Below are 22,811 nucleotides of genomic sequence, written 5' to 3' on the forward strand. Positions count from 1 at the left end.
ATATGAATAAAAGCCATTTAAAGTTTTTAAAGTCTTTTACACTGAACAATTTTGTTTATTTCTAATGTATGTTTATACCAAATTTAGATTGAGCAATATTAATTGTACTAAAGCAGTTTCAGAGGTCTAATTGATCATAATTTTTCGACTCGCTACAAAATAATAGTAGATTTATTACTATATTAAGTTAGATGTTTTAATATATTTTTGAACTAGTTTTGTACAGACCACATATAAAAAGACAAATAAAAAACTTTTTCTTTCTAAACAAGCCTTTAAAAAAAATCATAACTTATAAAAACAAACTCATCATAAAAACGATTGTTTTTATTCATTTCTCATAATGATTATCAAAGGCATTAGAATTATATTAAAAATATATTATATGGACATCACTGTTTTAAAAAAAAAATTACCTCCAATTTTGCTTCAACAATCATATATGAGACTAGTGTAGGTAAAAAGATTTTATTTTATTTTGTCACACATATTAGTGATCTACATTATAAAAGGGCTTACATGGTATATTTAAATGAAAATTATAATTGTATCTCCTCCCTGATTTGGAAGCTCATCGATAAAGACTTTAGTACAAAATATTTATAATATTATTTAGTCAAAACATGTTAAAAATAAATTGTGATATTTGGTGGAGTAAAAAGTTGTCCCCGGCCCCTAAAGGCATCCGCCACTGTGTACCTTAAAAGGGTATTTCTTCTTGTGTGCATGAGGACTAGGGATTGCTACATGCAAAGTTGCCATATATGAGAATTTGTGTATGGAAAATCAACACATGTTCATACAATTTCCATTTGAAACGTTTGGGTACCTCGCATCGCATGCGGTAGATCTTCTTAATAGAGTACAACGGATCATGCATAACAATGTTGTATCTCCTAGATCTATAAATATAGTTTTTAAAAGAATCAAATTTACCATACAAAAATACTTAACGACTTAGTTCGTTTATCATCTTGATAACTAAAAGAATATAACCTTTTGTCATCGAAACCAACAACTCAAGAAAAAAAAATGTTTTTTTCAGAGCAATACGATACAAAAAATAATGAGTAAATTACACGAATGGTCCCTATGGTTTAGGTTAATTTGCGCATTTGATCCCTAACTTATTTTTTTAACTCGGAAGGTCCCTACTATTTGTTTTTGTTACGCGCTTGGTCCCTATCTTACCTAAAAAGACTATTATGCCCTTGATTTTTTTAATTTATTTAAATAAACACACCCCGAATCTCACCCTTCACCTTACCTCACCTACCCCATCATTTTTTCCTCTTTAAATAATAGTCTTTTTAGATAAGACAGAGATCAAACGCGTAACAAAAATAAATAGTAAGGACCAAACGTGTAACAAAAACAAACCATATGGACCTTCCAAGTTAAAAAAATAAGTTAGGAACTAAACACGCAAATTACGACAAATCATAGGAACCATTCATGTAATTTACTCAAAAATAATATATAAAAGTAGAATTTGATATCGAATAAGAGATCCCTATCAAACTTTTTTCTATTTTAGCGGACTCCCAACCTCATATCATTAAATAAATCGAATAAAAAAATACAAATTATTTATAAAAATCGGGTACCACGTAAAAAGAAAATAATTGTGTCCAATTGTTTTCGGTCCTTTCGGGCAGCCAAGTGACACTCTGACGGAAGCAATTAGCTAAGTGTAAAAAATTGACGCCCTCAACCTCTTATATATTGCCACGTGTCACTTTTAGTTTGCATTTTCTCTCTCATTCAACAACACGTCCAGGTTCAATGAACCTAAAAGGCCGCCTCACCATTTATCATCCGCTTTCTTCTCCCCTTATTTTATATAATCTCCATTTCCCTTCTCTTCATCATCAGATTCACACAAAGCAAAAACCATATAAATCAATTTCAATTCTTTGTATAGAATCTGTGATACAATTTGAAGGTTTTAACAATGGCGTTAGCTTTTACTTCTTCCACTTCCATTGCATTTTCTTCCTCTTCTTCTTCGTCACGAACAGAACAAGGTAAAAATCAATGATTTTTGACGCATTGATTTACTCCATTTTTGTTGATTTTTGAATTGGAAATTTGATTAATTGATTGTGTTTCTGTAGGGGTTAATGTGAGTTCTACTAAATTTCATCCATCGGATGTGTCTCATTTGGTATCACCGGCGGTTTTCAGTTTATCCCGGAAGCGGTCTGCCGCCGTGAAGGCGTTGAATGCCGAACCGCGGCGGAATCATCCGGTTGTTCCTTCAGCTGCCACCACTTTTGCTCCTGGTAATTATTTATTTATGATTCGTTGGTGTTTTCGCACTTTTCTAGATTCATATTCAGATATAATAAATTGTATGAAGAACTCATGATCTTCAAAGAGAATAAACATATTATCCAATTTTCCAACTTCGAGTTAAGGTCAATTTTTGTTGCTTTTACACATAAATTGTAGATAGAATGCCAGAAAAATGTTTCAGTGGTACATGTTAAGTATAATCTATTCGCTTAATCTTCATGAAAAATTTATTAAACTTGTAATCAAATCTGAATTTGCAAATGATTGCATTAGACCTCAAAAAAGTCAGTGACTTACCTTTTGGAGTATCAAGTGGAGTGGTTAGATTCACCATTGATATTCCTGCCTCATTACACACTTCAAAATTTTATACAAATTAATTTGACAATTTGTGAATTGACAAGAATACCCTTTTGTATTAAATTTACAGATGTAGTCGAGAAAGCGGTAGAACTTGAGGACTTCGAAAAACTAGCTAAAGATCTTGAGAATGCTTCCCCACTTGAAATCATGGATAAAGCCCTGGAGAAATACGGCAATGACATTGCTATTGCTTTCAGGTAATCAATCATACACAATGTGATTGTAACAATTTATCATATAGCAAATTTTTCTCTCCGGAGGCCCTTGGTTTTTTTCTTGTAATGTGAATACTTTTTGTTTCTCAGTGGCGCTGAGGACGTAGCGTTGATCGAGTACGCCCACCTCACGGGGCGTCCATATCGCGTATTCAGCCTGGACACCGGCCGATTAAACCCTGAAACCTACAAATTCTTTGACACTGTAGAGAAACATTACAATATTCGAATCGAATACATGTTCCCGGATTCAGTAGAAGTCCAAGCCTTGGTGAGAACCAAAGGCCTATTCTCATTTTACGAAGATGGGCATCAAGAATGCTGTCGTGTAAGAAAAGTGAGACCATTGAGGCGAGCACTAAAAGGGCTCCGAGCATGGATCACCGGTCAACGGAAAGACCAATCGCCCGGAACCCGGTCAGAGGTTCCCGTGGTTCAAGTGGACCCGGTTTTTGAAGGAATGGATGGGGGTTCGGGCAGTTTGGTGAAGTGGAACCCTGTGGCTAATGTGGGTGGGAATGATGTGTGGACATTTTTGCGAACCATGGATGTCCCGGTTAACTCGTTGCATGGTCAAGGGTATGTTTCGATTGGGTGTGAGCCGTGTACTCGGGCGGTGTTGCCAGGTCAGCATGAGAGGGAAGGAAGGTGGTGGTGGGAGGATGCGAAAGCGAAGGAGTGTGGATTGCATAAAGGAAATATTAAGGAAGAGATAGTGAGTGGGAATGTTAATTCGAATGATGGTGCTTCGGATATCTTTAATGGTAATGATATTGTGAATTTAAGTAGACATGGAATGGAAAACTTGCTTAAAATGGAAGATAGGAAAGATGCTTGGATTGTTGTTCTTTATGCACCTTGGTGCCAATTTTGCCAGGTACTAACCAAGTTTTAAAATATTTAGTTAATAATTTCATGTTTAAAAAAGTACAACTTTGTACTTTCAAATTATTTCTTATTAGTGCATTGTATTTTGAAGATTTTTCAAAATACAATGCACTAATAACAAATAAGATAAAAAAAAAAGTACAATGTTGTAATAATTTTAGCCTAATATGATAAAATATCATAGGCTAAATGCAAAACTTATTAATGTACTTTTCATTTTTCTGTTATTGTGAATTACATTGTACTTTCAAAGTACAATAAGAAATAACTTGAAAGTAGAATACTGCAATAAAAAATGAGAGTATGATGCTATAATAAAATGTTTGTTGAAAGCACATTGCTATTTCTTTCATTTAGCCTGACTTAGTTCTTGTTGTTTTTGTGATCATAGGCAATGGAAGCGTCATATGTCGAATTGGGTGAGCAGTTGGCGGGAAGTGGTGTGAAGGTTGGAAAATTTAGAGCAGACGGCGATGAAAAAGCGTTTGCTCAACAAGAATTGCAGCTCGGGAGCTTTCCAACAATCCTTTTCTTCCCGAAACACTCGTCTAGGCCAATCAAGTATCCATCTGAAAAGAGAGATGTTGACTCTTTGACTAGCTTTGTTAATGCCTTGAGATAATAATAGAAAAAAAGGTTCAATATGTAGAGGGCGCTTTTTATATATTTATGTGGACATTGTGGGCTAAGTCCCGCTATTTGGCATATGGTGGTGGTGTTGGTTTTGGGTGGTAAGGTGGCGGCGGTGGCTGTCGGAGATTTTGAATTTGCTAGTTTTTGAGAATATTGGAATGGAATATAAGTTTTTGATTGGTGCTTGATTCGTTGTTTGAATTACGTAGCTTATTCAATGTTGACTACAAAAACGTATGCAATTGTCGTCCGACAGGTATGGTGTAAGGTGTAACTGTAACACCCTTTGTTGGACAATTTTATAAATAACATTCTAAAATTTTGTTGAGATAAAAAAATATATACGTGGTACGTGAAGTCCATCACTTAATTCATTTGAGAGGATAGTTGAAATCATACTAAAGATTAATTCATTTGAGAGGATAGTTGAAATCATACTAAAGATATTAGACCAGATGAGTTGTCATACTATTTCATAAATAAGTTATAACAACTTTCTTTAAACCTTTTTCATTACTAGAAATAACAAATACATAGCAATAATAAATTAAAAATTTCAAACTTAAAAACTTAAAAAAAAAAAAAAAAAAAAAAAAAAACTAGAACAACCCGCATGAGTTGGTGGACAACTTCACGATTTCTTTGGGCGTGTTTGGTATAGAGCTTTTGGAAGCGTTTAGGAGCTTCTAGCTTTTAGCTTTTGACAAAACGCTCTAGTTTAAACAAAAAGCTTCGTTTGGCAGTACGAGCGTTTAGCTTTTAGTTTTATCAAAACGCTTCGATTCTAAAAGCTACTTCATGTAGCTTTTAACAAAACGCTCCAGAGCTTTTGAAATCAATTTCCATAATTACCCTTAAAAATATATTTATATACTTTTTTATTTTTAATCAATTGTCCTTTTATGTAATTTTATATATTTCAAAAGCTTCCAGCTCCTTTTGCCAAACATTCATATAACAAATAAAAGCTACAGCTTCCCGCTACCAGCTACCAGCTACATGCTACCCACTACCCGCTACCAGCTAACCGCTACCCGCTTCCAGCTAACAGCTACTTTTGGCAAACACGCCCTTTGTATATATAATCTTTTTCTCCACCCTGCATTTTTGGTATTCCTCTAACGTAGTTCTTCTACCTTTACTTCCATGGATTAAACAACCTCCATGGTCATTCTATCATTGACTCAGAAATTTTTGAAGATGAATGACATTTTTAGAGTGAGGAAAAAAGGAGGTGTTGGTATGATATAAAATAGTGTTTAAGGTTTGTATTTATAGACTCTTTGAATTTAAAAAAAAAAAATTTAAAAGTAGATGTTTGGATCGATGGTCAAAATAGTCAAAGGAAGAGATAGAGTGATGTTACGTTGTCAAGCAACCTTCACCGAGCAACCTTCACCGAGCACGAGGGACGGTGTGCGCCGAGTCCACGTTAGCGGTATCGAGTGCCTTTATTATCAGCTACTCGAGCGCCACTACCTATAATATATAAAACTTAGTGGGTCAGACTTAGGAGCATGGTGAGCACGTAGGGTTTTCAACCCACAATAAATAAGTTTACTAATTTTATCAACCAACAATAACCCGATTACATGTTCCCGTTATCCTCACATTACGTCCCTAAACACCTATCATAAGGGACCTATCCTAAGGATTATCATCGGGATGGACACTACTGCTAAGGGGGCTCCTCAGCAATAAATGTCCTAAAGGCAACCATGAGGGGGATGGAGTACACCGGTGAACACATCGTTCACAACACCTACAGGTTGCGAGCCTGCCAGCATTCCACTGGACTATCTAGAAGAGTCCGTGGTCGTCATCTATACTCCGCTAGATAACTGGATCAACAACAACAATATCGAGGCCTCTCATCATTTTATCACACATCACCTATTGCATCTACCCATGTTTTACCCCAACATTTTCGTAGATATAAAATACATATACAGTTTAAATCATTGAAAACATGTATAAAAATGTTCATCCAACATAAATAGCAAGTATTCAGATAATATGCACACATAGCACGTAATTTATATAAAATGCTTCATATCTATGTGTAAGCTGAAAGTAACTATACACTCACATGAAAAGGTGGTGATTCTTCACTCGGACAGCGTTTCGATACTCTCAAAGCAATTTTCCTTCGATAAAACCTATCAATACCACTAGGGTTTAGTCTAATGTCAACCGCGACTAATTAATAATTTAGCTATTATTATTATTATTATATAAGCGTTAAATAAGACTTAATATAACTCATAATAATAGCACAAATAATAATTTTAAGGACCTAATAACATTACTATAATTATCTGAAAGCTATATTAAAAATTGCGTATGCATAACTCACTTACATCGGATTTTAAAGAAAATCAGGCTTTGCTCGGAGCAGCGTTTCCGAAACCGAAAGACCCTTTTTCTTGGGACTCCGGGAGCCTCGGGGCTTCCTTAGGGTGCAAGGGGATCGCCTAGGCTTAGGGGAAGATTAAAACCCTTAGAGAGAGAAAGAATTTAGAGAGAGAGTGAAGAAAGTTGTGAAAAACTTGGAATGGCTCACATGCTATTTATAGCTTCAGCAGCCTCGGACTACGCTGCGCGTCCAGCAGCTACGCTGGGCGTAGTCTCGGATAAGATCGCCACCTCGGACCAGTTGTCTCCCACACCAGATGGATAAGACCCGAAGGTACATTGGGCGTACATGATCTTGTATGCGGAGGGTAGCGAAGGGAGGTGTGTCCGAATCCGAAGCGTTAACTGATCAACGATGGACGACCCACAACGCGCCACGTCACCAAGCTCTTATCAGCCATCACAAGTTCGACCATAAACTTTAAAAATTCGTAACTTTCACGTACAAGATCCATTTTCGACGTTCTTTATATCCACGTGAAGGTGGGAACATACTCTACAACTTTCGTTTCGACTCCGTCAGCTAATTTTGACTTTATTTTAAAAGCTATATTTTTAACAGGCCGGGATAGGATTGGTCCGTTAAATTCTCATAACTTCTTCACCCGACGTCCGTTTTCACCCATCTTTTTCTTGTTATGCTACTCTTAATGGGATCTTCGATTCTCGTTTAGGTCGTGTCGGCTAAAAACCGCTCGATCTATTATTCGAATTTCGAGCTGTACACTCCTAAGCCGAAACTTCGAAAAATTATAACTTCTTCATACGAAGTCAGATTTGGGCATTCTTTTTATGGACGCTCTCGGCTTAACTTATTCTACGATTGACATTTGGACCGCTAAGGCTAAAACTCGCTCTATTGTAAATTCACTATTTATGCTCCCCGGTATTGTACCGGTTCCGTCGCGAAACTTCAACATGTCATAACTTCTTCGTTATAACTCGGATTTCGGCGCTCTTTATATCCTCGTAATCCTTGTTTCAACCACTACAACTTTAGGTAGAGATATCGGGCTTATCTCACACTTCAATTTTGATGCTTATTTTTATTCTTTATTTATTAAACATTTATAAATACATAATAAGCATAATTCACATAATACTCAAATATTTCATCTTTATTACTTCAAAATGAGTAACAATAGTTGGTCTAGACTATTACATTGTCAAAAATGCTTAGCCATGAAACCCAGGTGTTACAAATAGTTTTTGTGTGGCAAAAATAAAATGATGAATATGTGATATAGACCATGAGGTAAGGGTGAGAGGTGAACCATGAGAGAAGCCTTTTACCTAAGTGACGGCCCTGTCATCCAACAGAGTATGGATGACAACCAAAGACTATTCTAGACAGTCTAGTGGTCACTAGCAGGCTCGCAACCTGTAGGTGTTTTGAACTGTGTATTCGCCAGGTGTACTCTAAAAACCCATTGACATGTATTGCGAGTGGATTCTCTGACACGATATTGTGGATAAACGAGATAAAACCCATTGACCTGTATTGCGAGAGGAGTCTCAGAAATGATACTATCAATAAACGAGATAAACCTTGGTAACTATGGATTTAGTGCCTGTTGAGTAAACCTTGGTAACGATGGATTTCGTGCCTATTCCTTAGGATAACCCTTAGGAATAAATAAACGAGGAATAACTTAATTATTAGGGTAGAATAAAGAAGATAATGGGGATGGGTAATTGGGTTGATTGTTTAAATGTTTAAACATAATAATTATATTATTGTGGGTTGAAACCTATGTACTCACCAGGTTTCCCAACCTGACCCACTCAGTTTATTTATATCTCAGGTGTTGATATGAAGTCACATTACACTGAGAGATTAAGGAAATATAGATCACTAGTGATAATGAATGTAAGTTCTGTTTATGCTTATGTTTATGTATTGACAATGACATCCCAAATGTTTTTAAATGAATAAAAATACTTTTATTTAGAAATGCCTTGATAACGTATTTACCATGTTTTACTGGGAAAAAAATTCCGCAATACTTTTATTAAAAGAAGTACTCTGATTTTTATAAAATATAAACAAAATCGGTCTTTTCTAGCCGTGAAAATGGGGATGTCACAATATTGAACATCAAAATCCAATCATAAGTACTTAGAAATGGAAGGTCAGCCAAAGAAAACTCATGAATAATGCGATTGTGTCCTCTGAAAGATTTTAATTGTGTATATTTAAAAACCCATTAGCCTATTCAGGAAGCCCAACCTTGAGCCTTACGACCGTCTTCAAACTCCATGATTTGTATTGTGGCTTGGAGTACTTTAGATAAAACGAAAATAGTTTCTTATTCGTTACAGTGTTCGATAAAGGAAATTTCCTTATATTTTCAAAGCATTGGAAGAGAAAAACTATGAGAGTGATCGGAATATCCATTTGAAACTCAACATCATTGTTAGTATCAAAGGATGTCTTTGGTTCCAAACAAAATAAGTTCAGATCATCAATTGCTTCTTCTTGCATCTGATCAAGTGTCCATTCCAGAAATAACGCTTTCTTGCTCGCAAGAATTTGTTCAACATTCTTGAGTTCAACACCTTCCGCATCCAAATTTTCTTTTAATGCATTGAGATCATCCAAATCTTTATCTCTTTTCTCTTTCTCAATATTTTCCTTATCAGTCAACTCAGGACTCAATTCAGATACCTCCTCTATAATAATATTAACTTTTCCTTTACCTGATCCGGAAGTTATATTAATCTTCCGACCAATCTTGACTTCTTTCATATTCTTCATCTTTTTAGAAAGATTCTTCTTTCTAGCACAATCTTATCAACATCATCCATTTTCTCCATAAAGCCTATCTGATATGGATCTTTAATATTCACCTTTTGTTCTCCCCTTATTTCACAGAAGCCTCGCTTCTCAAAACACCTTGAGTATTGTTCAACTTTTCAATGATTGGTATCAACTTGCCATAAATTATCTTACCAATATAATCAACAAACGGAGCATTCCTTGATTCAACAATTGGTAACAATCATTTTCTTATTTCAAAATTTCTTCCTTGAATTAAATACATCTCTTATTGTATTTTTCCGAGATTAATAAAATAACTTTTGAGTTGCTCCTTCAGAACTTTCACCTTCTGAGTCTGTTCAGCAAGTTCATCCATGACCTTATTTTCAGCAGCAAGATCATTCTGCAATATAAGAATCGTATTTGAAATAGAGGTATGATGATCTGCATTATCCTTATGTATGCCAAACCTTAAACTATATAAAGCGTCTTTCTTCGATTGTTAAGAAATAAGAAAGCCTTCAATAACTTTGTTCACATCAGCAACATTTTTCTCCAAAGAAGTTCTGAAATCATGCATAAACTCATTTAGTTCTTTCAAAACTTCTTGACTTTTTTAGTTGCTTCAGAAATCTCCTTTGTAGAAGATTCAACAATTTTCCTTGTATCTTCATGAACCTATGAGTTTGCAGAAGTTAACATCTCAACTGTAGCCAAATGAGTCGTCACAAGATTTTCCTAGCTTGTTGTTGAAAAATTATTTGTATGATTCATAATTAAATCAAGCTTTTGATTCAGCTGTCTGAATTGACCCTTCGTCATTGGAGCATCATCATCGTCACTATCAACTTCCACAGTAAAAGATGGAAACACGAAATCATCAATGGGTACTGGATCATCCCCAAAATGACATCTTCATTAGTAGTTGAATTAGGAACTAAAGAAGAAATATTCCTCGTAGTCACACCAATATTGACATTTGATTCCACATTAGATGTGTTACCAGTGATACGTGAAGACCTATTCTTCTCCTTATCAGATATGAAAGTAGGACCTTCTGGTGGAGTTGGAGTTGAGGTTGTTGTAGGATTTGTGGTGGATTCTATAAAGGTTGGAGTCGACAAAGGTATACAAATTTGAGGTTGAGATGTATTTACTAAACTGATTTTTGGTAAACGTGGAATGGATGAAATCGGAATGGATGTTTTCATTAGAGAAGTAGATCTAGGAAAAATACATGGTGGTAGAGTTTGAGATGTGTTCAGAAATGGCTCACTGATAACATTCTCAAATATATCCGATTCAGGTGGAACAGATGAAGATTGTGGAGTAGATACCTTCGGAGATGCCTCTGTTGTAGGAGGTTCTTAAACAATTGGAACTGCAATATTAGTAGAGCTATCATCTTCATAATTTCGGATAATTCCTTCTCCTTGAACATCACTATATGTTCGCTCTTCAGAATTATCTTCGAACACATGTGGTGGTAACTTTGGCTTTTTTGCCAGCTTTTTAATTTTCTTAGAGACAGTCGCAACAACATTTGCAGCTTCTTTGGTTTTCCTTTTCCCTCCTCGCTTTAGTAGACCACCAACTTCAATAATTTTCTTCAAATAAAAAGGAATCTTACGAACACCAAATAAAGGTAATTTCTGATAAGCCTTAATTATTACATTGTTCAAAGGGACTTTCTCCATCACCACTTCAGGAATCGATCCTACAAAATCGAAATTCCTTGGATCTGTAGTGAAGAAAGTCATTGTCTGCATCATCAGAATCTTTACCATCAACATATCCGTCAGAACTTTGTAGTGAAGAAGAGCTCTCTTTACCACAATTGACCAAAATCTAGCACAAGAAATTTCCGTGTGCCGAGTAGTTGAATTAACACTCTGTGCAAACTGATTCCATATGACTGAACCAAAATCAACATTTGTTCCAGTGAAAGCCTATAAATCACTGAGTAAAAGATTTTACTTGCACTGTCAGATTTTGAAACCCTCTCCGATAAAATTTTGAATAAAATGGTGAACAAACCATTCTAAATCTGTGGCAAAAATGATTTTTTGAATATAGAGAGTAGTGAAATGTCAGAAGTATATCCCATCTAGAAGAATATCTCGATCATTCGTGTTTCTTGAATTGATTCTGGATCAACAAAAGTAGACAATTAGAGCCCTAACAGTTGATAAAAAATGTGTTTTTGAGATTGAAGTTTTGTGCCCAACAACTTCAAAATTGATAATCTTGAGTAGTTTGTTGTAACTGGCATTACAATATGCATGTGAGAGATAAACAAGAGGAACTATTTCATGCATCGCCATAGCCTTCATCAATGGTGAGAAACATAAACACTCGATTAAGGGCTTGATCAGTGTGTTGTATTTTGAAGCATCGAGATCAGCAATTAGGTTTTAATTTGCTTTAATGTTCAACATAATAGTTGAAGCATATTGATCAACAAAAGAAATATTCTTAGATGAAGTCATGATTGTTGAAGAAGATGATGAATAGTAGATAAAAATTTTCAGTAATCGCCTGAGCTTTAGTTAAAATGATAGAAAATGAAGCTGTGTAGTTTCCTTTTAAATCAAAGTTGATGGGTGAAGAGAGAAAACCGTCGTTTCCCATGCCCATCACATCACAAATCATACATACTTATAAAGCTAGCATTTTTTCTTGAATCTCATGCATTTGAAACCCCCCATAAAAATTTGCCAAAACCTCATGCATTTGAAACCCCCACACCCTTTCACCTTCAAAGTAATTAATCACATATAATCACATTCCAAGAAAACCACACACTCTATAAGTTCAACACCTCATGCATTTCAAACCCCTACACCCTTTCACCTTCATTATATATGTAGTTATATTACTACATTTTTCTTACAAAAAGTCGTCATTTGGTTGAAGATATTATGATTCAAAAGTTTTCATATAGTTAAAGCATCCACGATCCAAATATGATGATTTGAAGAAATGTTTTATGTCGCATCGATGGTAATTGTAATATGATTTTTTTTCTTTCAACCAAAACAAATGAAGCTTTTCTATTCTTTCTTTATATTCAATTTCTCATTTGACCTTTATATGTGATTTGTACGCATTACTCAATCTTGAATGTGACTCTCAAAACATCAATGTTTTGCTTGGAATATCTTTCTCATTCTTCTTTTTCAAGAAAAACATTTTGATTACAGGTTAGTGAAGAATTGTGATCAAGTTTCTATGGTTGAATGATGTTCAATAAAGAAAGAAGATTCTGAAAACGGATATAGGTTTTTTTTTGTTTGAGCAAAGTAGACGAATGTTACTTTTTTCTTTTGATTTAAATGTATATTTATGTAAAAAATTTATTTATATATTCAACCACCCAATGTTCTTATTTATTTTATTGTAGTTTTTCTGTTTGATTATGTTTATTTTCTATTATTTTTTTGTTAGGTTATCTTACACAACATATTTACAAGACAATATTTAAAAGATAACATAATTTTCAACATTTTATATGTAATTATGATGACTTATCATGATATGTTCTTTATATGAAATTAATTTATCCATATTACTACGACAAGAATTACATATGACATTTACAAAAATATATATTATGTGTGATTTGTTTAACATATATATGCACCTATGTATGTTATAAGTTTATAATTAAATATATTTATGTTTAATAATTGAAAGGATTAAAATAATGCATCAAAACCAATTATTTAGATGAATATAATAATAATAATAATAATAATAATAATAAGTAAATAAATAAATAAATACACATTTCCAAGTATTGTATTCATTTGAAACTCGTACTACAACTCAAGAGTTTTCTAATTTATGTATATTTATTAGTTACAACTTAAGAGTTTTTAACTTATGATTATTAATTAGTAATCACTAATAACTTTTTATTTTCCTTTCTTTTATAAGGTTGTAAAGTTTTGCTCATTAAAAATATTAATGTGTTTGAAGAGATATGTGATTTAAATATGAAAAGTTAATATAAATGTTTTAGTGTTTTTATATTATTAAAAGTTATAGTGTTTATTTTTCATATTTTTTATTATTCGTTGTATATATATATATATATATATATATATATATATATATATATATATATATATATTTAATACAAATATTATAATTGATGTTTTTATATTTTTATGTTACTAAAAGTTGTTGTTCATATTTTTAATTATTCATTTGTGACTAACACTACAACTCAAGAGTTTTCTAATTTATGTATATTTATTTGTTACAACTCATGAGTTTTTAACTTATGATTATTAATTAGTAATCACTAATAACTTTTTATTTTCCTTTTTTTTACAAGGTTGTAAAGTTTCGTTCATTAAAAACATTAATGTATTTGAAGAGATTTGTGATTTAAATATGAAAAGTTAATATAAATGTTATAATACATGTTTTAGTGTTTTTATGTTATTAAGAGTTATAGTGTTTATTTTTCATATTTTGATACAAATGTTATAATAGATGTTTTTGTATTTTTATGTTACTAAAAGTTGTAGTTCATATTTTTGTTCATACATTTTGTTACCCGTTATATATAGATTATCATATGTTTGATATATAATTTACACAATTTTAAGCGGTTTATAAAATTATGAAATAATTGTATATATCACAATGACTTAAAAATTAAAACTATAATCATCATACTATATTATAAAGGAAACATTTTTTCTTTCACCACATTCATTTGAAACTCCCAACTTTTTATATTTCCATACAATATACTTAATTTATTAACTTAAATATGTTTTTAGTTGTAAACATTATCATAAATGGAAGAATTTGTGACTTATCAATATGATATACTTAATATGTTAACTTCAATATATAGTTAAATAAATAACCTACATTAATGTATCAAATAAGCTTAAAATTTTAGTGTAAAATTTAAAACCTAAAGTAAAATATCAAATAATGTTTAAAAAAATCAATATATATATATATTTTAACATAGTTAAAAGCAAAACATTAAATATAATAATAATAATAAAAGAACCTAAATTGATGAATCGAATTAACTAAAAGGTGTCAGAAAACTATATTCTAAGAATATATTTTTAACTTGCGACGCACAACGCGCGGAAATCCGTGTAGTATAGCTAATAACCGAATGTCATCTTATCATATTCTTGTAACCGTCAAGCACCGTTTGAATGTTCAAAGCATACGTTAAAGAATACAAAAAGACGCGCCATTATTTGAATTATCTTTTATTTAACATGCCCGTTTCAGTTTTGCAGTATTTCAGAATCATTGATCCACCCTTCAGCTTTGCATATGGCAAGATAGTTTCCATTGGAATTATAATCAAGATTCACTTTCAGAATTGTAATAACCATTCGGAATAGAAATCGGAGTTTGTAAAATCGCTAGGACTTTAGTGCAAGAGTGTGCCAAAGAAAATGAATTAAGCAGATTAAAAAAAATATGGGATTTGTGATATCAAAATTATTTGATATGAAAAATAGAATGATCCCAGGCAATGATCTCTTCCTTCTTAGTCAAGAGAGACTCAAAAGTGCTTGTATGCTTTCCTGTTGAATTACCATCACCAATTTGTTAGGAAATTACAAAATGCTTCTTTTGTTAAGTCTTTTGGTAGGCTTGTTTCCATATGTAGATGCATTTTAAAATAAGAGAAGAGATACAAATTTGAAACCTTGATTGATCAATGTGATCCGAATCAAGAAAAAAACTTAACATGCTTCATGGGTCGTAACATCGAGGTAAAAAAATTTGAATGTAAAAGTTGGATCTATTTGGAAGTAATGATCTGGATTCAATCACCTCATTAAGATCACACAACATATTATTTGAGATATGAAAACTTTTGGTACACCATCAATTCATTTTGTTAAAATCTAGAACAATAAATTGTTCACTGCCAATTTATTAAGGAGTTGTTTATTGGGTTTCACTGAAGTCATGGTGATAACAACTTCGAGATCATAAGCAAAAAATTTTATGTAATCTCGACCACAGTTGGTTTTTACTAGGAATCTTTGGATTACAATTCATGAACTAGAATTAAGAATAAGAGATTGGAAAAAAAGAGTTGGTGGGTTTCACTCAAATAATGCTAACAATGACTTACGATCATAAATGAAAAATGTTTGTAGCCCTATATCGAAGCAATTATTACTTCAATAATCAAGGGACTGCCTGTAAGCTGTGAAAAGTTATGATTGAAAGAAAGTATGACGTCGACCGTCAATTCCTTATTTCAGACTAAAATTATGAAATGAATTTACCGTCAATTCCATAGAAGTAAAATATTTTTGGTATTTTAAATTTTTCAAAATAGGAAATTAAAGAAAATATTTTTGAGATTTTGAATTTATGAAAAGAAATACAAAAAAATAATAAATCCAAAAACTAAGAAAATATTTTTGGATTTTGGAATTTATGAAAAATAAATTCAAAAACAAAGAAAATACTTTTGGATTTTTGAATTTTGAAAAATAATTACGAAAAGAGAATACTTACAATTTCCAAAGATCAAAACAACTCTAAAGTGAATAGTTACTTCAGACTTCCTCCGAAGTTCAGAACAAATCGGAAAGTGAATAGTGAGTTCAGATAGCCTCTGAAGCTCAGAATGATTTTTTAAGTGAACAGTAGCTAAGTTGTTGATTTCGGAATGATTCAGCTTCAATCGTTCCCAATCCTTGTAAGATCCGATTAATGGTTACTTCTGGTAAAGCTTTTGTGAAAATATTAGCTAATTGATCTACGGATCTGACGAGAACTTCAACATTTCCATCTTGAACATGAACCCTGATAAAATGATATCTTAGAGCAATGTGTTTTGTTTTTGAATGTTGTACTGGATTATGACAGATACATATTGCGTTTTCTGAATCACAGTACAATAGAATATTTTTCATGCTAATCCCATAATCTCGTAATAGACTTTGTATCCAGACTATTTGTGAAGTGCATGAAGTAGCAACAATATATTCAGCTTCACCGTTGATAAAGAACACACAAGTTTGTTTCTTAGATTGCCAGCTTACAAGCTTTCCATCAAGAAATTGACATCCACCAGTTGATCTTTTCCGATCAAGAACACATCCACCTAAATCAGCATCGGAATATTTCTACACAAAGAATCTTGAATTAGATGGATACCATAAACTGAGTGAAGTAGTCTTCTTTAAATATCTAAATATATTCTTCAACGCCATCATGTGTGGTTCTTGTGGATTTGCTTGAAACCTAGCAAATTAACATACAACAAACATTATATCAGGTCAACTATAAGTTAGATATAATAAAGAACCTATCATATGACGATATAAAGTAATAAACAGCTTCCAGTTTGTCAAGTGAACGAGTCAGCTTGGTTCTGAACGCCATAGGAACTTTGATTTTTGAATCACCATACATACCGAATTTGGCTAGTAAAGTCTTCGTAAAAGCTTCTTGGTTGATGAATATTCCCTCCTTACTTTGTCTTATATTCAATCCAAGGAAAAAATAAATTGGACCCATAGAACTCATTTCAGATTTATTCTCCAATAAATTTCAAAATTCTAAGTTGGGATTTGTTGATCCAAAAATAATATCATCAACATAAATTTAAACAATCATTAAATGGTCACCATTATTCTTACAAAATAATGTAGGATTAACAGAACCTTGTTTACACTTAGATTGTTTTAAGAAACGAGTTAGAGTTTCATACCATACCCTCAGAGCTTGTTTAAGACTATATATAGCTTTATCCAATACATAACAATGATTTGGAAAATTTTCATTCACAAAACCTGGTGGTTGTTCAACATAGACTGTTTCTTTAAGTTCACCATTCAGAATTGCACACTTCACATCTATTTGGAATACTTAAATTTTTTTTGTGAGAAACATATGCTAAAAATATATGATTTGATTCAAGTTGTGCAACTGGAGCAAATGTCTCTTTGTAATCAAAGCCTTCTTCTTGACAATATCCTTTGACCACAAGATGTGCCTTTGCGAACATCATTTCATTCTTTATCCATTTTATTTCAAAAAACCCATTTCAATCCAACAACATAAGCATTTTCTAGAGTCAGAATCAGTTTTCAAACTTTATTTCTCTCCAATTCATTAAGTTCATCTTGCATCGCTTTCACCCAATATGCATGATCAAGAGCAATATCAACATTTTTAGGTTCAATTTTGAAATAATGCAAAATTCCATTTCAGAATATAATGCAGTTTGTTTCTCTTTCTGTTGAGAACAAGTCAAAAACCCAAAATAAGTATCATGAGTCACTTGAGATTTTGGATGATCCTTAATCTATTTTATCAATGGTGGATAATTCTGATCATAAGTTGGATCTAACTCAACTACAATCTCTTCAAATTCCGATTGCACTTTAGATTCATCATGTTCAATAGTCTCCCCCTGGATATTTGCATTAGAGTTGGTATTCTGATTTGAACTCTCCCCCTCGAGTTGAACACCATGACCAAAATGAATATCCTCCATAGAATTGGAAATTTTTGGATCAAAATTCTGAATTGAATTTAAATTAGGAGAATTATTTTCACTCTCTGCCTCGACCACTTGAGATGGTAATCCAATTGTGTTCAGAATAACTTCATCTTCATGAATTTCAATATTTTCCACAACCTCATCCATTAGTTTCAACAATTCATAATCATTATGATCAGTTACCTTTGTTTCTGAAGAAATAGTTTTCTCAGACTCATCAAACAAATTCAGAAAATCCTCATATAAAGACATAATCAGATTTGTTTTTGAAATTGTTGATGGAAAAATTTATTCAACTTGATTTGGTTTAACTTGATATGATTTGATGTATTTTTCGTCAAAAGTAACATAATAGCTTTCTTCTATCATCTTTGTCTTTTTATTAAGAATTCGATAAGCCTTTGAAGTCAATGAATAACCCAAAAAGATTACTTCATCTACTTCAGTGTTAAATTTGTTGTGATGTTCTTTTGAATTGTATAAGAAACACTTGGAGACAAAAACATGAATTTTTTTGCTATTAGGCTTCCAATTACTCAAAATTTCATAAGGAATAATTAGAAAATGCTTGTTAATGTATGAACGATTATAAGTGAAACAAGTAGCAACAATAGCATCTACTCAAAAATACAATGGCAATTTCGCAAATGATAACATCGTTTTTATAGCTTCGCACAAAGATTGGTTTCTTCTTTCTACAACTCCATTCTGTTGAGGCGTGTATGGTGAGGAAAAATTATGAAAAATGACTTTGTTTGTTAAAAAGTCTTCAAAAAATTGATTCTTGGATTCCGAACCATTATCACTTCTTATTTCCGAATAGGTTTTCATAATTGAAGTTCAACCTGCTTGATAAATTCAATCATTTTCCGAGTCGTTTCAGATTTATGTTTTATAAAAAATACCCACCTAAATCGATAAAAATCATCAACAATAACAAAAATGTATTTGTTACCACCAATGCTTTCAATGGAAGATGGACCACAAAGATCAATATGCATTAGTTCTAGTGGTTCGATTATTTTGGTATTCATCATTGAAGAATGACTCTTTTGGCTTTGTTTACCCAACTCACAAGCAACACATAAATGATCTTTTTCGAACTGTAGAAGTGGAAGACCTCGAAAAAGATCACTAATAACCAGCTTGTTGATATCTTTGAAGTTAAGATGTGAAATCCTTTTGTGCCTCAACCAACTATCATCCGAAGAAGCTTTCGCAAGTAGACAAATAGATGGTTTTCCTTGAATCATATTTAAATTGAGCTAATATATTTCTCATTTTCTATTTGATGTAAGAAGAACACTATTAGTTTCTTTTTGAATGATTTCTGAACCTTCATCATCAAAATATACTTTGATACTTGTACCTACAAACAATTGAGAAACACTTATTAAATTGTGTTGCAAACCCTCAACATAATCTACCTTCCGAATTGTGAATTCTCCATTTGAAATCATGCCATATCCTTTGGTTTCACCTGTTGCATTATTTCCATACTTTTCCTCGATCTCTTAAAGTCCGATACTCCCTTAATTCTATTTTTTTTCAGTCATGTGACGAGAACAACAATATTTATATACCATTTTGAATCAAACTGATCGTCATGCATAACTTAAAGAAATTAAGCAGATTTAGGAACCCAAACCATCTTGGGCCCATGTGAGATTTTTTATTTAAAAAGTAAACATGAAAAATCTTGGTTTTGTCAATCCAAAATGATTTCTTAATCAAATAATTATTCATCCCTTTTCCAATTTTGTAAACTTGAATTCTTTCACATAGATTTATTTCAACAAAAGAAGATTCTATTTGAATGAACTCTTTGAATTTTGGAGCCATCTTTCTTGAAAAATCATTTTCTTCCTTTTTGATTTTTGCTTTAAACATTTTAAGATTTACATTTTGATCAAAAACACTCTTACTTAAAAATTTGATATCTTTTGATCTTTTCTCACTCTTGGAATAAAACAAATTCGGTGAAAAGTTTGAGTTTGACTATCGGGTATGAGATGAGTCAATATTTTGATTAAAAGATCTTGATGAATTAACAAAATTTGAATTTAAATTTTGAGAATTAACATTAGCTTTCTTATTATTATTCCGTTTTTCCTTATTCTTCCAAAATTGTTTCCTTTTAATCAAATTCTTTTTATATCCAACATTCATTTCTTTCTTCTTTGCAATTATTTCTTCAATTACTTTTGAACATTGGTTTTGATTTATCTTTTCTTTTCAACTTCTCATCCTTTTCCATTAAAATGTCACTTGGAATCTCTTTTGTACCACTTGGTCCAGCATCATCATAGTTATAATTCACATGATTCAAAGGTTTCAAAACGTATTTTCCTTTTGCTTTCCAGGAAGTCTTTTCCGAAAGCCCTTTTGTTTGATGAGCATTATCAATTGGTTTGGACCAAAAATAATCATCACATTCTTTTTCATTATCAATATTTACCATTGACGTTAATTTTGGTGTATCACTTTTGTTTAGTCTACTTGTCACAAAACTTTATTTGGAGTTTTCTGAACTCTTGAAAAAACAGTTGTCTTTTCTTCTTAAATTTTCAAACCCTGATTTTCAACAATTTCAATAAAATCAACCGAATCTTCAAAATTCAGATTCGTTTTTGGTTCATCTATATTTTTCACAATAGAAGAACAATCAATTTTGTCTTTAACAAAAATTTCACTTATTTCGCTTTCATCAAATTCAGAAATAGTCTCGGAACCGAGTTTATTTCCGAAATTAATTTCTTGCATAACAAGTTATGTTTCTGTATTGCAATCAATTTGATTTATTGTTTATCCTCTTCGATTAAAATATCTTTCATCATGTTTTTATTTTCTTTGGATTTAATGTATTCTTTAATTTTCTCAAGTCCTACCCTTTATGAATTAGAAACGCTTTCGCTACAGGAAACCATTGATTCACACCGATAACATTTAACATCTATTTCATCCTCATTTAATTCGAGAAAAGGTAAAATCATTTATGCAAGTCCTTTCCTAATTCACAATCTAGATGGAGTTGAGTAATATTAAAGTACAAACGTTTGACAATCAGACAAAATGTGTTTCGTTGTTTCTAAATTACCCTTTTGTCTCTTTTAAGTAATATTACATCATCCCTGCTTCTATTTAGCTCAATATCCAAAGCTCTATTTTTATTCTTCTTTCTTCATTTTTAAAAGTAACCATGCTAAGATTATCATTCATATTAGAATTACTAATACGAATCCTTTTTAAGCTATCGATAAAATCAGAAATTGTATATAGTAAATCATTCAATTCAGTATCATAACGAGAGATATGAATATTAAGAGATTTATTGATAGAAGGTACCTTGTTGACAACCTTCTCACACTTAGCCACCTGCTCTTTGATTGATTTCGTAGAAAAATAGCTATTAGATACCTTTCCTCCTTCAGATGCCTTCTTTCCATCAGTGAAATAATCTTTTTCTTTCGAACGATTTCCTTGCACCCTCAGACACCTTCCTTCATTTCCTTTCTCTTCTGATTTAGCAACAAAACATTCTCCATGAGTAGGCCTCCTAACTTCCTCATCTTTGGAATCTGTGGACCAAACTTCTATCTTCCCTTCATCACTATCTTCTTGTACCATCAGAACTGACTTTGCTATAGCTTTCTTTCAAAGTTTCTCAATCTTTTGCAAATAATATGATTCATCCTTATTTTTCTCATTCTTCTCATTTATATTTCACAACATACATTCTTTTGCGAAGTGATTTTTACCATGACAATAGTTATAGCTGTAACCAGAATCATCCTTTTGAAAACTTCTATAACTTTCCTCTATAAGCTTTTTTTGAACTTGAATTCCCTTATTTATAATTGTTTCCTCCTGAATCTCCTTTGATTTTATTGTTGTTTTTGAAACGAGAGATACTTTTCTTGAAAATTTTCTTTAAATTCGTCAACATTAACACCTTATCATCCTTTGAAAGTTCATCATCGGAAATGTCTCATTGAGATTCTTCAATCATTACCTTCGACTTTTTCTGTTTTTCGCTTTTAGTAACCAACTCCAATGAACTGACATCAGAAGTGAGTTTTGCTTCTTTCATGACTTCTAATTTCGTGAGACTTTAGAATTCCAACCAATTTCGCCAGAGAGTAATTTTTGAATTGTTCATGAGCCTTAACAGTTGACACAATAGCCTTCCATTCCCATTTGAGACTGTTCATGAAAGTTGCTTTTTCTTCAATAATTTGACGTTAAGTTATGTTTAAGCAATCCGCTTAAAAGATGATTGAAACGATTAACAGTTTTTTCCAAGTTCTTGTCTAACTTTTGCTTAAAAGAACCAAATTCTAATAGGAGTGTTGTTCGCATAGAATGTTATAACTCGTCATCACTAGAATACAATTCCTTTAATCTAACTAAAATCTTCTTCGCTGTGTCATAGAGATTGGCTAATCTAAATGTATTTGGTAGCATTGTGACCAAATTATCTAAATCTCAATAGCAAAAACAAGAAAAGAAAAATAATAATTAAGATCATAAAACTTGAGAAAAAGAATCGATATTATAATCATCAAGATCATCAGTTCTTGAGAGTTGAAAAGGCAATAAATCACAAACAAAAACTTGTGTGAGGAATTTTACTTCTAAAATGATATGTAAATAACAGGATATGTAATTGGAACATGTAATTAACTCTACTTTCATAATCGCTGAAACTCGATCT

At 32.1% G+C, this 22,811-nt stretch overlaps 1 protein-coding gene across 1 annotated transcript; it reads left to right on the top strand.

Moving 5' to 3' along the window:
* Positions 1 to 1,842: 1,842 nt before the first annotated feature.
* On the top strand, positions 1,843 to 4,585 carry LOC145042163 (5'-adenylylsulfate reductase 3, chloroplastic-like). Its single transcript, XM_078990547.1, has 5 exons — positions 1,843 to 2,027; positions 2,118 to 2,285; positions 2,729 to 2,858; positions 2,967 to 3,753; positions 4,156 to 4,585. Exons 1-5 carry the CDS (start codon positions 1,955 to 1,957, stop codon positions 4,384 to 4,386), a joined length of 1,389 nt encoding a protein of 462 aa, XP_078846673.1. The 5' UTR covers positions 1,843 to 1,954; the 3' UTR covers positions 4,387 to 4,585.
* Positions 4,586 to 22,811: the final 18,226 nt, after the last annotated feature.

Source organism: Lactuca saligna, chromosome 4, assembly GCF_052625555.1.
Source record: "Lactuca saligna cultivar CGN05327 chromosome 4, ASM5262555v1, whole genome shotgun sequence".
NCBI classification, from domain to species: domain Eukaryota; kingdom Viridiplantae; phylum Streptophyta; class Magnoliopsida; order Asterales; family Asteraceae; genus Lactuca; species Lactuca saligna.

Coding starts and splice junctions, on each gene's coding strand:
- LOC145042163 (XM_078990547.1), top strand. CDS start 1,955: ATGGCGTTAGCTTTTACTTCTTCCACTTCCATTGCATTTTCTTCCTCT. Junction 2,859..2,966: donor GACATTGCTATTGCTTTCAG/GTAATCAATCAT, acceptor TTTGTTTCTCAG/TGGCGCTGAGGACGTAGCGT. Junction 3,754..4,155: donor CTTGGTGCCAATTTTGCCAG/GTACTAACCAAG, acceptor TTGTGATCATAG/GCAATGGAAGCGTCATATGT.